Source organism: Aquarana catesbeiana, linkage group LG03 (assembly GCF_042186555.1).
Source record: "Aquarana catesbeiana isolate 2022-GZ linkage group LG03, ASM4218655v1, whole genome shotgun sequence".
Classification (NCBI taxonomy): domain Eukaryota; kingdom Metazoa; phylum Chordata; class Amphibia; order Anura; family Ranidae; genus Aquarana; species Aquarana catesbeiana.
Window position 1 is genome coordinate 570,494,778 of NC_133326.1, and position 17,197 is coordinate 570,511,974.

The 17,197-nt window shown below is 43.9% G+C and overlaps 1 protein-coding gene across 5 annotated transcripts in view; it reads left to right on the plus strand.

Moving 5' to 3' along the window:
• FGD4 (FYVE, RhoGEF and PH domain containing 4) overlaps positions 1-17,197 on the plus strand; it is a 308,743-nt gene that overhangs the window by 109,484 nt on the left and 182,062 nt on the right. Inside the window, exon 1 of one of the 5 annotated variants that reach the window (XM_073621877.1) lies at positions 11,840-11,991. The exons of the other annotated variants lie outside the window; for them this stretch is intronic. Within the exon in view, the coding sequence (XP_073477978.1) occupies positions 11,883-11,991 (109 nt within the window). The 5' untranslated portion in view covers positions 11,840-11,882. Of the gene's footprint in view, positions 1-11,839; positions 11,992-17,197 lie in introns of those variants that run through there. 5 annotated transcript variants of the gene reach the window in all.

Here is a 17,197-nt window from a genome sequence, read left to right on the forward strand (position 1 = left end):
AATTTTGGTTCCATCTCACCAGACTATATTCCAGTATTTCACAGGCTTGTCTAAATGTGTAAGCAAACTTTAAACAAGCTTCAGCATGCTTTTTCTTCAGCAAAGTCTTGCGTGGTGAGCGTGCACACAGACCATGGCAGTTGAGTGCATTACTGATTTTACTTATTATTTTCTTTCAAACAATTGTACCTGCTAATTCCAGGTCTTTCTGAAGCTCTCCACAAGTGGTCCTTGGACAACTCTTCTGATAATTTATCACTCCTCTGTCAGAAATCCTGCAAGGAGCACCTGGTCATGGTCGGTTTATGGTGAAGTGATGTTCTTTCCACTTCCGGATTATGGCCCCAACAGTGCTCACTGGAACATTTTAGAAGTTTAGAAATCCTTCTGTAACCAATGCCATCAGTATGATTTGCAACAATAAGGTTGCAAAGGTCTTGAGAGAGCTCTCTACATTTATCCATCATGAGATGTTTCTTGTGTGATGCCTTGGTAATGAGACACCTTTTTTATAGGTCATCAGTTGAGACTGAACCAGCTGGTATTAATTTGCACTGACAAGGGACCGGATTTCTTTCTAATTACTGATAGATTTCAGCTGGTGTCTTGGCTTTCTATGCCTTTTTTGCACCTCCATTTCTTCAAGTGTTCAGTTCCATTTTTTTGCATACAACTTAATTTCTGAACTTGGTGACCTATTCAATACTTATTTTGCCCGCTGTATATGAAAACATTTTATTACATCTGTATTCCAAAACATAAAACTAGATCTCAAAACATGCACAACGTAGGCTTAGACCATGTAGCAGTGGCTGGGCTTTGGGTGCATCAGAGACCACGGGGGGGGGGGGCAGCAGTGGCTGGGAATAAGATGGAGACCAGGCTGCGGTTTAATGGAGGCTTAAGCTGTGGGTGCAGCAGTAGCTGGGCTGCCAATGCAGCAGACACTAGGTTGAGGTGTAGCAGAGTAAAGGCTATGGGTCAGCAATGGCTGGGCTATGGATGCAGTTGAGACCAAGTCTCAATATTTAAAAATGGCTTCAGTAGCTCAGGGAGTGTTTAGACAATATTCAGGTATTATGAGCAGGTACAGCTTATCCCACTTGAGTTTATATATGAGTAACTCTCATGTGACACAGTCCTGTCATTTGGGGTAAAACCCCAAAGTGTCTGCAGGAGTCTGAGTAGGTGTTAGAGCGTGGAAGGCAAATAACTGTGACGTCGTTCAAGGGTTCCCGCTATCTGTTGGAGTCTTCATTTAGTTTTAGAATTTAGACTAATGGGCTTCACTGGCAGCGGGAAATATGGGACGGTACCCTACTTGAGAATCCAAGACCGATAAGAAGCCAGGAATTTATTCATCCCAGAGACACCAACTATAATTGATGGGCAACTCACAGTGCTGCTGTGCAGTGGCTCGAATGAAGCGACACTTCAAATAAAGTTGAAAAAACAAGCAATGTACTGAAATGCATGTCTTGCCATGCAGGCTAATGATACCGTAGCCTTTACTTTCAGTTGCATTGTGTTAAAATGCAGATGGACTGCACTTTAATGCAGCGCACTGCAACACACATGCATACAACATTGTAGTGTGAACAAGGCAAATAGAAAACCATTATTTCTTTATCGTATATCATGGAACACAGAGCCTTAAGTAATTACTTCATGGGTTATGGGCCACCTTCAGATGTTGACACTGGTATACCCAATACAGGAAGTTGACTCCCCTATATAACCCCTTTCCAGGAGTACCTCAGTTTTTTTGCCAGTGTCTAAGGTGTTTGGTCACGAGTGAAGATGTGCTCTGATTAGCTCCAGGAGGGATCCATGCTGGATTTAAAAAACCTCACAACCGGATCCATCCATGCCACTGCGGCCACAGGATGGTACCCGGGCCTCGCATAGAAGAACAAGGTTTTACCTGTAACGCTTCTCTTTGAGGGCTGGACCCTAGGAACCAGGACTCTTTTTGTCTTGCTACATTACCTAAAGTTGTCCTGAGGGGTGCTATACAGGTCCAAAGGAGTGGAACCCCTATTGAAAGGGACCCGGTCTTTTGAAGGTTTAACTATGCTGCCCCCCATGATGGGTGAAGTTTGGATCTGTCTGTTTACAGCAGTATCCTGCAGCGAGGAAAAGGTAGGAGAAAAGTTTAGGAACTGCAAAGTCCACCTATGACTTTTCTTTCAAGATGTAATGTTGTAATGATTTAAAGCTCCTCTAGAGGGAGTAAGAATGTATATACCCTGTTTAATCTGTGCTACAACAAGCGTGTGTCCTAGCAGCTGGAGGGGGGTTCTCCTCTCCTGGGGAAACTGAGTGGCTGGGGGTACAGGTACTATGTACATTACATTTGTAACAGTGTTGTAAATGCTATAAAATAGCGTGATAAACACTAAAGGCTGACAAACGGACGAGTAACACTAACACCAACCCCCCCACCCCCAAAAAAAAGCATTACTTGCCATATAAAGTGTAAAGCGCTCTTTTCAAGGAGACACGCTGCATGGCGGCTGCAGCCTCCTCTCCTCCCTTTGGTCTGTGGCTCCCAAAGCCGTCCGCGTGCACAAGGGTGACATTTTTTATTGAAAGAAGGAGTAGAGAGGGTTGGGGAAGGGGCGTGGCTTAAACGGCGGCGGCATGTGCGGACTCGGCATCCTTGGAAAGCACACGGCGCACAGACATTCAAGTTTACACCTGAGGGGCTTTAAAGCTGATGCTCTGAGAACAAAAAGCTGTCTACCAGAGCAGCTGAAGCAAGGCTGCCACAGGACACAGAAGCGCTGGAGCACGTGAGGGGTTTACACAGGCATTTTCTGTACAGGAAAAGACATTAGTGTTTAGCATTAGTTTAATCTATGCTGCCATTGTTTTATCTACTATTGCTCAAGCAAATAGAACAGCTCTTAGAGTGCCTCTGCTTTTGTGCTTTGCACTATGGCTTCCAAAGTTACTACTAAGGCACCAAAGGTTCCACCCCCAGGCACTGGGAACTCCAGCCATGCCTCCACACTGTCATCCTCTCCGGAGTTACCAGATCTGGCAAGCCAGGGTGAATCTTTGGAAACGATTGGTGGTGCAACTGCTTCTCACACTTCAGCCCCTGTATACGTGACTGAAGATGCATTTTCCTCTGCCCTGCAGGGCTTAGAAGGAAGGAAGGAAGATTAGCAGGTTTAATCGCATCCTCCATGCAATGGGATAGAAAGCGTGCTGGATCCCTCTCTCCCACTCCAAACCCCTTACCAAGGGAACAGTGGGGACAAGATGAGGCGTTACCCTCAGACGATCGAAAGGAAAAACAAGCCGATTATTCCTCTGCAGAGGAAACAACAGCTGATGAATCAGCTGCACAATCTGAGGTACAAATCCTTACGGAAATGGTTCGTTCCACCTTCATGCTACCCCTAACAGAGTTAGCTGAAGGTCCGGTTTCCTCTTTGGGTTCTTTGAAACCTTTACAACCTTTGCATGTATTTCCGGTCCATGAATTACTAGAAAAGCTTATTTATGCTGAATGGGATCATCCAGATAAGAATTTACTCCCTCCAAAGAGATTCTCAGTTCTCTATCCCATGGAGGAAAAGTTCACCATAAAGTGCAAGGTTCCAGCAGTTGATGCTGCGATTTCCAGTGTGAATAAAAGTCTAACTTGTCCAGTAGACAATGCACAAATGCTTAGGGATCCAACAGATAAGAAGTTGGAATTCCTGTTAAAATCCTCTTTTTCCTTAGCAGGGACCGTTACTCAGCCTGCAGTTGCAGCAATAGGCATCTGTCAGTCCTTAAAGGACCAATTCACAGAGGCTCTTAAAGAGCTCCCTGCACAACAGGCCGGTGAGTTGATCGAGTTACCAAAAGCATTATGTTTTGCCATAGATGCTATGAAGGATTCTATTCACCAGGCGTCTCGCCTCGTGCTTGTGCTAGTACACATGCGTAGGACCCTTTCCTGGGGAGCGACTATTTGGCGATGATTTGGATAAATACATCCAGATGATTTCTAGTGGAAAGAGTACTCTTTTGCGAGTCAAAGGAAAATATAAATGTATTTCATTTAAACAGACTTTTTCTTCTGCGCCAGGGGCATCCGCCTCTAGGCAGTGGCGACGGCCTCCGCCATCAGACTCTAGAGGAAAACCTCAGGGTCAGACCCAGGCACAAAATAAGACCTGGGGCTGCAAATCTGCAAAGCAGAATACTAAAGCTTTATTGTGAAGAGGCATCCCCCCTCACCAGAGTGAGGGGAAGACTTCTGAAATACGCAGAAGTCTGGCAAAGGGAAATTCAGGACAGGTGGGTAATCTCCATGGTGTCTCTAGGATACAAAATAGAATTTCAGGAGTCCCCACCGTCTCGTTTTCTGAGATCAAACGTCCCCAAAGACCCAGGGAAAAGGCAATCCTTTTTCAAGCATTAGACTTATTGGCTCTGGGGGTGATCATACAGATTCCCACAGAAGAGCAAGGTTTGGGGTTTTATTCAAACCTCTTTACAGTACCAAAACCAAATGGGGATGTCAGACCCATTCTAGATCTAAGGAATCTAAATCCGTTCCTGAAGATCTGCTCCTTTCACATGGAGTCAATCAAATCAGTAGTTTCCATCCTACAAGGAAGAGAACTTATGGCATCCATCGACATCAGAGATGCATATCTGCATGTCCCTATATTTTCCTGCTCACCAGAGGTTTCTGTGGTTCGAAGTAGAACAACACTTTTAGTTTGTAGTCTTGCCCTTCGGGCTAGCTACAGCACCCTGGGTGTTCACAAAAGTACTGGCCCCACCTCTAACCAGACTAAGGGCACAGGGCATAACAGTCTTGGCGTACCTAGACGATCTATTGTTAATAGACCAGTCAGTGGCTCGCTTGGAGCAAAGTGTACGCATTACAACCAGTTATCTGGAAAGTCTGGGTTGGATCCTCAACCTAGAGAAGTCTTCCTTAAAACCACTAAGAAAGCTGGAGTATTTGGGCCTGATCATAGACACAGCCCGGAAAAGGGTGTTTTTGCCTCTGGCAAAGATCAGCTCCATACAAGAGCTGGTGCGGATGGTCAAGTCAAAAAGAGATCCCTCAATTCGCCTTTGCATGAGGTTGTTAGAAAAGATGGTAGCTTTATTTAAAGCAGTTCCCTATGTACAGTTCCATTTGAGACTGTTGCAAAACAGTATCCTGTCTGCTTAGAACAAAACGACCCAAGCTTTGGACTTACCAATGCGGCTGTTCCCAAGAGTGTCCCAAAGCCTCAGTTGGTGGTTACTAAACCAGAATCTGCTGAAAGGAAAATCCTTCAGACCAATTATCTGGAAAGTAGTAATGACAGATGCCAGCCTCTCAGGCTGGGGGGCAGTACTAGAGAAAATGACTGTCCAGGGACAGTGGTCAAGATCCGAAAGAACCCTGCACATCAACATCATAGAGATTCGGGCAGTGTGTCTGGCTTTGAAGACCTAGACCTCCAGGTTAAAGAATTGTCCTGTCTGTCTGGAGTCTCTCAGCTCAGAGAGAGGTGAACCATATTCTAACTTGGGCAGAAAATGTCCCATGCCTATCAATAGTTTTCATCCCGGGAGTAGAGAATTGTCAGGCGGACTAGTTGAGTTGCCAGCAGTTATTCCCAGGGGAATGGTCTCCTTACCCCGAAGTCTTTCGGCTGTTTGCCAAAGATGGGGGACTCCGGATGTAGATCTTCTAGCGTCCAGATTCAACATGAAGTTAGTCAACTTTGTGTCCAGGACAAGGGATCCATTCGCATGCGGGACAGATGCGTTGGTAACCCTGTGGGATCAGTTCTCACTGATCTATGCATTCCCCCCTATTCAGTTGCTACCACGACTTCTTTGCAGGATCAAGCTGGAAAGAAAACCGGTAATTTTGGTAGCACCATCATGGCCCAGAAGGTCATAGTATGCAGAAATTGTAAAGATGGCAGTGGAGGGTCCGTGGCCCCTCCCACTAAGGCCAGACCTGCTTTCACAGGGGCCGATATTCCATCCTACTTTACGAACGCTAAATTTAATGGCCTGGCTATTGAAACCCACATTCTGAATAAACGTGGGCTTTCCGGGTCCGTTATCTCAACTTTGATTAATGCAAGGAAGTCCGCTTCCAGAACTGTATATTATAGAGTTTGGAAGGCTTGTGTTTCCTGGTGTGAATCCAAGGGTTTGCACCCTAGGAGATAATATCATAGGCAGAATTCTTGCCTTTCTACAATTAGGCGTAGAGATGAAGTTGGCCCTGAGTACTATTAAGGGCCAAATCTCAGCCTTTTCGATTTTATTTCAAAGACCGCTTGCTACGCATTCTTTAGTCCGGGGTTTTATGCAAGGGGTGATGCGGATTAATCCGCCAGTTAAAAGCCCTTGGGACTTGAAATGAGTTTTGTCAGTGTTACAAAAACAACCTTTTGAACCGATACAGCATATTCCCTTAGTCCTTCTGACAAGGAAGCTGGTATTTTTGGTTGCTATATCCTCAGCAAGGAGGGTTTCAGAATTGGCTGCTCTTTCTTGTAAAGAGCCATATTTGATTATTCATGAGAACAGAGTGGTGTTACGCCCTCGTCCAGGCTTTTTTTTACCAAAAGTAGTTTCAGGATTTCACCTGAATCAAGATATTGTCCTGCCATTGTTTTTTCCAAAACCATGTTCCAGAGAAGTCACTACATTATCTTGATGTGGTGAGAGCAGTGAACATCTATTTAAAGGCAACTGCTTAGATTCGTAAGACTGATGTCCTATTTATTCTGCCAGAAGGTCCTAAGAAAGGACAGGCAGCGTCGAAATCCACTGTCGCTAAGTGGATTCGGCAAGTTATTTTTCAAACTTATGATTTTAAAGGGCGCACTCTACCAAAGCGGTTAGTGCTTTTTGGGCAGTGCGTCATCAGGCCTTCATGGCTCAGATCGGCAAGGCCGCAACTTGGTCTTCAGTGCATACATTCACAAAATTTTATCAAGTGGATGTAAGAAGGCATGAGGATATCGCCTTGGGGTGCAGTGTGCTGGAGGCAGCAGTATAAGTCCTCAGGTCTGGGTGTGCAGTGCCCTACGGATTGTGTCCCTCTACCCTCAAGTAGCATTGCTATGGGACGTCCCATTAAGTAATTGCTTAAGGCTCTGTGTCCCATGATGTACGATAAAGAAAATAGGATTTTTATAACGGCTTACCTGTAAAATCCTTTTCTTGGAGTACATCATTGGACACAGAGGTCCTGCCCCTCTTTTTTTATGGGGTTTAAGTATATTGCTTGGCTACAAAAACTGAGGTACTCCTGGAAGGAGGAGGGGTTATATAGGGGAGTCGACTTCCTGTATTGGGTATACCAGTGTCAACACTTGAAGGTGGCCCATAACCCATGAAGTAATTACTTAAAGGGGTTGTAAAGGTACATTTTTTTTTTTTTAAAAATAACAAACATGTTATACTTACCTTCACTGTGCAGCTCGTTCTGCACAGAGTGGCCCCGAACCTGGTCTTCTGGGGTCCCTCGGCGGCTGTTTCAGCTCCTCCCCGCAAGCATTAACCACCTTAATGCGAGCTCCCTCGCATGGTGGTTAGTGCTTGCGGGCGCGCTCCCGTGATACAGCCGGCGGCTATAGCCGCTCACTGTATCACTCGGCCCCGCCCCCCAGCGCGCCGCGTCATTGGATGTGATTGACAGCAGCGTGAGCCAATGGCTGCGCTGCTTCCAATCCATCCACTGTAGCCAATCAGCGGCCAGGGTGAGCGGAGGAATAGCTGTCGGGAACGCGAAGCTGACTTTCGAGGCGTCAGGTAAGTAAAACGGGGGGGCTGGGGGCGGCGGTATTGTCAGAAGTTTTTTCACCTTAATGCATAGAATGCATTAAGGTGAAAAAATTTTTACCTTTACAACCCCTTTAAGGCTCTGTGTCCCATGATGTACTCCAAGAAAAGGATTTTACAGGTAAGCTGTTCTAAAAATCCTATTATTCTATGTGACCTGAGTTGATCAGTTTGGAAAAGCGAAGATTACTGCCCATGGTGTGAATGACCCCTTATGACTTTTTTTTTTTTTTTTTATAGTCTTCCTTTGTGTGAAAAGGGGAACTTTTTATTTTATTCACTTTGGTTTTCTAATGGGTTAATGGTAAACCACTTCAGATTTAAAGATTATACCATGCTGCTTCAGGCATGTGGTTCAGCTGAGTCAAAGCTCGCCAAAAGATTTACTTACAAAAGGACCCTTTCAGGAAAGCGAGAGGCCTTTTTTTTTCCTTCTAGGATAAGTTGAAATTTTCCAGCTCTGAGAAAATTTCCTGTCACTTAGATAAATTAGGAAGTGCGGGACGGTTTCTGCAAGAGAACAAGTGCAGAATGCTTTGATCCCAAGTTACATACACCAGTCAGTGTGACAGTGTATGCACTAAGTATTTTGTGACCATTCTACATGTTTATATGGAAATATTTACTAAGGTCTTATAAATATTTCAGCTAAAACTATCTGAACTGAGAAAAAAAAAATTCCCCATTGATAAAATTGCACTTTTTTTTTTTTTTTTTCCAAGGTTTTGGATAGCATAGGAAAGTATTAGCCATGGTTCACATATATGCATGTCAGGAATGCACACAAAATTTCCCATTTTCCTGACATGCTCAGGAAAATGCTGCCCCTTAACAGATGCGCAAGAGTGCCATTCATTCTTTATGGCACCACTGCACATCGGCAAATGCGTGTGCCAAACCACATGTTGAGCCCACATTCGTAAAACGAAGGGTGCTGTTCCTGCAATCCAATCCGTTGTCTCTCTCTGAGGGTTCTGGCTGGGGAAAGCCTGTCCCAGCTCAGTGCAACAGATCCAACAATAAAAAAAAAAAAGTGCTCTACGCCGCACACCAGCATGCCCAACAGTCTCTTGAGTAAAAGTAGCTTCAGTCCAGGTCATGCCCTAGATGTGATTAGCGCCACCCACAGGGCTTAGACATTGAGGCCATGACATACCCCTTTGGGCAAGGTGATTTGATATGCTTCGGGACATCCTTTTGCCAAACATGGTGCTGCAGCACAATGCGGTTCAGTGCTGCGTGATTTTACAAACGGTCAGGGACTTATTTCCCTGTGTTTCTCATGGGTAGGGGAGCCCATTGAAATAGAATAGTTTGTCCTACACGTGATGGGCAGGAGAGAACATGGGTCAAAGGGACTTTAAATGAGGCCAATCGCTGAATGCAGTAAAAACATAAAAGTAAAGAACATAGTATTGAGTCTATAAGTTTACTGCATGATGGGCAATAAAAAGACAATGTTACAAATATACTCGAATCAGGGTAAAAACATTGCATTGAGCTGAATCGTGGTTAGCAAAAATTAGGTAGGTTTACAACATGACATATTGCCGCCAAACAGCAGATAATACATATGGCGAATGGTAAAACACATGTTGAAGGGCAGGACCACACACATGATAGGCTGCACCATACCTAGCCCTAAATACTGGGTTTTTATTGTCTGTGTCCCCTTTAAGGTATTTCAACCTATCTATTTGTCCTGGTGGCCACAGAGACATAAAGCCATGGGAAATGTAACATTTTCATGATTTTATCAGAATAGGAGGTGAGGGCAAATCTTTCAATGTAGATCCCCTGATATGTCAAATTTGTTATTGAATGCATAACTGCATTCATTTGTTTTTATCTTTCTGGCGCTTTAAGGATGCAAAATACTGATATTGGTCATTCCGTGGATATTTTTCTGTTGAGCCTGGTGAAATTGTCTCAAAGGAAAAGAAGTGAAGAAAAATTTCCCAAATGGGGACATGGGCATAAGTAAAACCTAGTGGGATTCTAACTGTACTTCGCTCTATCCAAAACTACAAAAACATATTTTTGCCTGAGTTGGGTATTCGCTTTAACTTTGCTTGCCATATGCACATTCCAAGTTAGTGACTCAGAGTATTCAATCCATAAACAAACAGAAGGCTAGCATTTTCAATGGTGGCTTACATACATTACCCATTTTCCTTCAAATCTGAAAAACAAGGACATTAACAGGGACAAATCTTCAAAATTGTTGTTCTACCTACAAATCCAGGTCAGTTGGCAACTATACCATTGGCAGTGTGGTCACAAATGGAAATCATACAAGCGTGTCTTTGGGATTGTAGTGGACCTAAAGTTGAACTCCAGCTGATCCCCCTCCTCCTCACCCTCCCTCTTCTTTCCATGAATCCCTCTCCACTACAACCACTTTTCTTTTTAAATGCTGTATGGTGTTGTGGTGCTTTGAAATTCTGTAGCCTTCTGGCCAGTCTGGTGACTTCTTTTGTGGCAGCGGTGGATGGTCCTTCCTCCTGGACTGAGCAGCGCTCACTTAATGACATATCAGCGCTACTCGGTCCAGGAATGTTGTAAACTCAGATCGGCAAGATGACGCTCCAGAAGGGGACGTGTCTGACAGCCTGGGCTTACAGGAAGTGGGTTGAAAAAGCTGCCTGTCATTCAGCCAGGAAAATGACTGGTAGCCGTTGTTCTGCTGAAATCTCCAACCACGTCACTTCCTGTGACTCTCCAGCAGCAATGATTGGAGATTTCAACAAGTTGCCTGTTTTCCCAGAACAGGGACAGTGTATACAGTACCGTACACGAGTTGTCTGTTTTGACAGAACACCGGGTAACGACGAAAAAAGTTGTCGCTACCTTGGAGGCAGTCATGTTGCTGTTTAGGATCAGGCGGACTAACAATGTCCACTCATTTATATGGTATACTGTAGTGTATACGCTGCCGCTGTTCTGTCAAAACAGCCAACTCATCCAAATCTCCAATTATTGGTGATGCAGAGTCACTGGAAGCGACGTGGTTGGAGATTTTGGCGAGTTGGCATTTTTGGCAGAACAACAGCTGTAAACAAAGTAGAGGAAAAGAGTAAGTTGTCCTTTCAGGCCTTTATTTAGAGTAGAACACTGCCATCTTTGTCCCATTGGGGAGATTTACCTTCACTTCCTGTCCCATTGCAAAAACGGGAAGTGAGAAGGAATCCCTGCAATAATGGGAATCTCTTGGGGATCGCCAGGTCACTAGAACCAATAGGAAGATAGGAAGCCATAGGAAGATTTTACCTTTTTATTACTTTTCTGGGGACAACCCAAAATTTTAGATTTTCTTTTACTTTCAATGATAATGGTAAACAGGACAAATAGAGAGGGTGAATCTCCCTAACGGGGACACACACAGCAATGACAAATGACAGGTGTTCCAATCCCTCTCCCCTCTATCCAAAACTAAAAAAAAAAGTTTTACCTTTAGTTATACTTTAATGCAGAAGGGGGTATTTAGGAAAAAAAGGTAGAGTTCTCCTTAAGGGCCTGGTCACACCAGATGCATAGAGCTGTGCTGGGCATCAACACAGTCCCAACTGGCAGCCATAACAGAAAGCCTTGTGTTTTTTTTTTTTTTTTTTTGTTATGGAAGTTCACACCACCATAGCTACACTGCGATGTGCTGTTTATAGTGCATCGAAATTGCTACCTTCACATCGCACACCAGTGGCCATGTTTTTTTATTTTGTGACCGTCTTCTTTAAATCTTGCACACAATCTTGTACACAATCTTATTTCCTAAAATATATTTGAAAATACAGTTTGTGCTGCAAAAACTGACCAAAAAAGGAAGCAAACAAAGTGGGCCTTTGTATTCTGTTTGCACTGGAACCTTCGCTGCTGCATTCACCTACAGTGTGCGGTGGGCGAACGGCGTGGAAACTGGAAAGCTAGTGGACTTGAAACAATCCAGAAGAGTGAGTCCAGGCAACAATTTCCTTCTTGTTTTGAAATACTCTTGCATGTTTCCTGTGGTTGCAAATTGCTCGCAGCTTTACAAAATATACAGCATTTCCTATCTAGGCAGCAGAGAGCCTATGCACAGACATTGGTCTCTGAAGTGGTATATTTCGGAGACAGGGGACACTGGCGGAGTGCCCTGTAGAGATGTAGGTCTACCCGAAGACGAGCAACACATGGGGGGGTGTGAGTACTAAAGAGTTTATCTGTTTTCAATAATTCATGTCCGCTTTAAATTGAAGTTACATTACACCCACCAGTTCCTCTGTGCTCATCTATTTTCTTTTTCATTCTCTGTCTTTAGTGTGGTCAGGCCCTTATGATGATGGGCTTGGTATGCGTGTTATTATTAGAATGGTGTGTTGGTTTTTATTAATCTTTGATTATTTTGGAGCTTTTGTACACTTTTTTTGTCTATGGAGGTTCTTATTTATGCAGATGTTTGTATAGCTAGTATTGATTAGAGGGACCCCTTCACCAAATTAAAAAGCTGCAGGAAAATGAACAAAAGATAAAATATTTAAATGCTTACCTGCAGCATATTTCTTTACCATAAATGATTTTTATTCACTTACAATGTGCCTTTGAACTTGCTGGAAAAGTGACTACCCCATTCAAGGTCAATTTTGGACAGAATGGCATCTTCTTGCCAAATAACTCTGCTGTGTAACCTCCCTCTCCTGCTCCTTTGTATGCCAGGGGGTCGGCAGTGAGCGCAGAACATGAACCAGGGATCACACCAGATTTATTTTTCACAGACTTTAGGGGTGTTCATTTTATTTATAAAAGGTATTTATGTAGCGCCAACAATTTACAAAGCTCTTTTCATATATATCGTATATACACATCTGTCCCTGCCCTCCAGGAGCTTACAGTCTAAGGTCCATAACTCGCATATATACATACTAGGGGACAACTAATAGGCCGTACACACAATAGGATTTTCCGACAACTAATAATGGATGCGAGCTTGTTGTCGGAAAGTCCGACCGTGTGTATGCTTCATAGAACATTTTGTTGGCGGAATTTCCGCCAACAAATGTTTGAGAGCAGGTTCTCAAATTTTCCGACAACTAGACTTGTCGGAAATTTCGAGCGTGTGTACACAATTCCGACGCACAAAAGTCCACGCATGCTCAGAATCAAGCAGAAGAGCTGCACTGGCTATTGAACTTAATTTTTCTCGGCTTGTCGTACGTGTTGTACGTCACCACGTCCTTGACGTTCGGAATTTCCGACAACATTTGTGTGACCGTGTGTATGCAAGACAAGTCTGAGCCAACATCCTTCGGAAAAAAATCCACGTTTTTCTTGGAAAATCCTATCGTGTGTACATAGCCTTAGACTGGAGCCAATTAACCTACCAGCACGTCTTTGGAGTGTGGGAGGAAACCGGAGTACCTGAAGGAAACCCATGCAGGCACAGGGAGAACATGCAAGCTTCATGCAGGTAGTCGAATTGCATATACTCAACAAAAAGGGCTGTATGTCTCTGCATAGTTCATTATTTCACAATCAGCTGGAGTATTATTTTGTACTTTGGAGATACCAATGGAATTATTTTTTGTGATCTCCTTCACACTATGGGCAATATAAAACCTTCCCTTTATTCTTATTTAGAGGAATAGTTTGTCCAAAACTGAAGCTACAGTTTTTTTTAACGTGAAAACATTGTCCTCCAGTGAATATGCTGCGATTTTTATCTAAAGATCTGCTTCTCGTCTCCTTTTAGAGGTCTGCTCTCCTTCTCCGGCCCGTTTGTATAAACCACAAGAGCTTCAGATTTATTACAATAGTAAATGGAGAAGCGTAAAATATGATGGGAGATTAGTCTTCCTTGTGAACACCCAAGCCTTATATAGTCTTGGGCTAACTTCGTGTTGTGCTACTTAAAGTGTAAGTCCAGCCTAACACTAAAATCCCTGCATCTACAGACATCCACGATCTAACACTAACCTATCTATTCCTGTAAAGAAGAAATCGGTGTACATCTTTTATTTATTTTTTTTTTCAAAGCCGATCCAATCTGGTCTCCAACGGCGGAATCTCTGCAGAGGACACAGCTGACAACGGCTATGAAATTAATTTGGAGTGACATCACCCATAGAGTTACTTTGGGTTTTCCGTTGTCGGCTGTGTCCTCTGTACCCGCCTACACAACGAAACCGCGACTGACCGCTCAGCGTGGGATCGGGTCAGATCGGCTGCAGAAAAGGTATGTATAATTTCTTCTTTACAGGGTTAGATAGGTTAGTGTTGGATCGAGGATGTCGGTAGATGCAGGGATTTTAGTGTTGGGCTGGACTTCTACTTTAAAATCCAGGCTAAAACTAGCTAATCTTAAATCCTGCCACCCCCACTCTAACACCTATTGTAACTACCGTATAGAGTGGTGGTCTTCAAACTGCGCCCCGTGGGCCAGATGTGGCCCTTTGCTTGTCTTTATCCAGTCCTTGGGTCACTATTCCTCCCACTGTCAACAAGGTTGAGGCAACGTTCTTTCCACTGACAGCAGTAGCGGGGAACCTCCCTATGACATCAACGATGGGGCACTATTTTTTCCACGGACACCAATGACTGAGCACTATTCCTCCCATCAATACCAGTGAGCATTATCCCTCCTCCTACTAAGCACTTTGAAACGTTTTATTTTTTACCCCTACTGACCAAGCCTGAGGTATTGTTTACCCCCCACTGACGCTGGAGCATTTTTTATTCCCACTAAAGTTTAAAGGACCGTAAACTGCCCCTGTGCTTGGAAAGTTTGGAGATCCCTGCTGTCTATCCTTGCCTGTTCTGAGGGGGTCCAGTCTGGTCACGTGATCGACTCCCAGTGCCAAGTTCAGAGAAGAGGAGGGACAGTAGACAACGGATGCCCCATAGTAAGTCCTATGGCCCTGTTCACAATGACATTAGAAACAACAGTTTGGGGCATGTTTTTGCCGCTCCTTGAACGCCTAGCAAAGCAGCCAACAATGGATAATCTACACACCAAACAGAACTGTTCACATTTGAAAAACATGTAGTGTTTTCATCGCTGTGCATCAAAAATGAAGCTACATGTTGAGCCTGGGAGGATTTTAAGTTTTTTCAACTCCTTCTATTCAAGCCTATGGTAACTCACCATAAACGTGCCTGTGCAGCACGTTTACAACATGTTTACTGAGTATTACACAAACATTTATCAAATATCACTGAGGTGGAAACAAAAAAAACAAAAAACAAAACGTACCCCTTAATAAAAATATATAAATAAATAACTTGTAGGGCATCTAGGTTTTGTTTTTAATGCTGTAGGTGCGTTGGTTCGCAATTAGTGCCAGCGTTAGAATTTTCTCCTCTTCCCTGAAGCCGGCCGCTGGGGAGATTACGTGACCGGATTGCCCTGATAATAGGTATAGACTGCTTTCTTCTACAGGCAGGGCTACTGCAGCAGCCGGCGGGAGAGGAAAGCCAGGAGCACTGTGGGGGAGTGAGGGGGGGGATTAAATGTGGGAAGCACAGGCAGGGGGATTGGTGCGGCAGGGCGGAAGGACAATTGCAGAACAGTGCACACTGCGTCTCTCCCTCCAGCAGCTGAAAGCTGGTGGCAGGGAGAAGGGGAAAAATGTCTTTCAGCTGCTGGAGGGAGAGACCGACAGTGTATTCTTCTATAATTGTCCTCCGTCCCACCCCACTGTCCCCCCTGCTGTCTGGGCTCCCTAGAGAAGGACCAGTGGTACCCCCCTATCTGCGGCCCTGTCTACAGGCTAGTTAACATAGGGGTTAGAAGGTGAAGATTTAAAGTATAACTAAAGGCAAAACCTTTTTTTTTTTTTTTTCTTTTTTGGACAGCGTGACAATCGATTAGAACACCTGTCAGGTTTTTATTTCTGCCTGTGCCCTGTTAGGGAGATTTACCCTCTGTTTGTCCTGTTTACCATTATCATTGAAAGTAAAAAAATCCCAAATTTTGGGTTGTACCTATAAAATTAATAATTAAGGGGAAATCTTCCAACTGGGACATTAGTTCTGGTGACCTGGGGGTCCCCAAGAAATGTTCTTAATTTGCAGGGATTTCCTCTCACTTCCTGTTTGGCTATGGGACAAGATTTGAGGGAAAATCTCCACAATGGGACACCGACGGCGAAAAAAAAAAAATCTGACAGGGGTTATCCCCCTCCCTTGCTCTATCCAAAATGAAAATAAAGGTTTTGCCCAAATCTCCAAAATATAGTCTGGTCAATTATGAGAGCATCTGCATGGATAATTTCTTGGCATGTCACAATATACAGCAACAGTAGAATTTTTCAAAAAATCTCCACTTTTCCAAGGCTGAAAAAAAGTTACTAGTCTGATACAAGCAAAAGGAAACATTTTCTCTGTCCCCTTCAGACTGCAATAATGTAACTTAGCAAGTAGCAAGTCACAAGGTGAAAAGCTGCAGCAGGGTTGAATCTTTGTGTGACATTTGTGAACACAGCCATAGGACTGCATAGGCACTAGGATGTACTTGATTGTGTCATCAGACAGCATTTTAGACCAGGAAGTAGATGGAGACCCTAGGTGAGAACCGAGAAAAGATGCAAGGTCCATAAAGACATGGATGAGCGAGTTTGGGGCGGAGAAACTTGACTGGCCTGCACAGAGTCCCGACCTCAACCTGATAGAACATCTTTGGGATTAATTAAAGCAGAGACTGCGAGCCAGGCTTTCTCATCCAACATCAGTGCCTGACCTCACGAATGTGCTTCTGGAAGAATGGTCAAACATTCCCATAGACAAACGCCTAAACCTTGTGGACAGCCTTCCCAGAAGTGTTGAAGCTGTTATAGCTGCAAAGGGTGGGCCAACTCAATATTGAACCCTACAGACTAAGACGCCATTAAAGTTCATGTGCGTGTAAAGGCAGGTGTCCCAATACTTTTGGTAATATACTGTATTTCACCTGTGTAGTCAGCTGGTTGCCTGGAGGTTTACGTGGACATACATTGCTCTATTTTATGATCATTAACAGATTCATATATTTCGGGTTCATGGTAGGCTACTTCTGCTACGTATCAGTTTTATATATTAAAGGCTTAATCAGAACTCACAGATCCATCATACTGTCACATTATAGTCTGATATGGCTGTATCTGAGCCACTTAATTCAGATTTAATCTAATTCCATTAACCTTTAGGCACACCTGGCAAATCCCTGCAAGGGAGGGTGCTCCATCAACGATATTGACTGATATGACACATGTAAATTCTATATACATCATGTATGAAATGCATGGTGCGGTGTAGAAGGGGTTATACAGGGTCAAGGAGAACAGATTATCAATAAAACATTGCCGGGGTCCATACACTGGGAACACTAAGTGGGTCGTCTCCGGCTTATTGTCATATACATACAATTTCAGGGGAT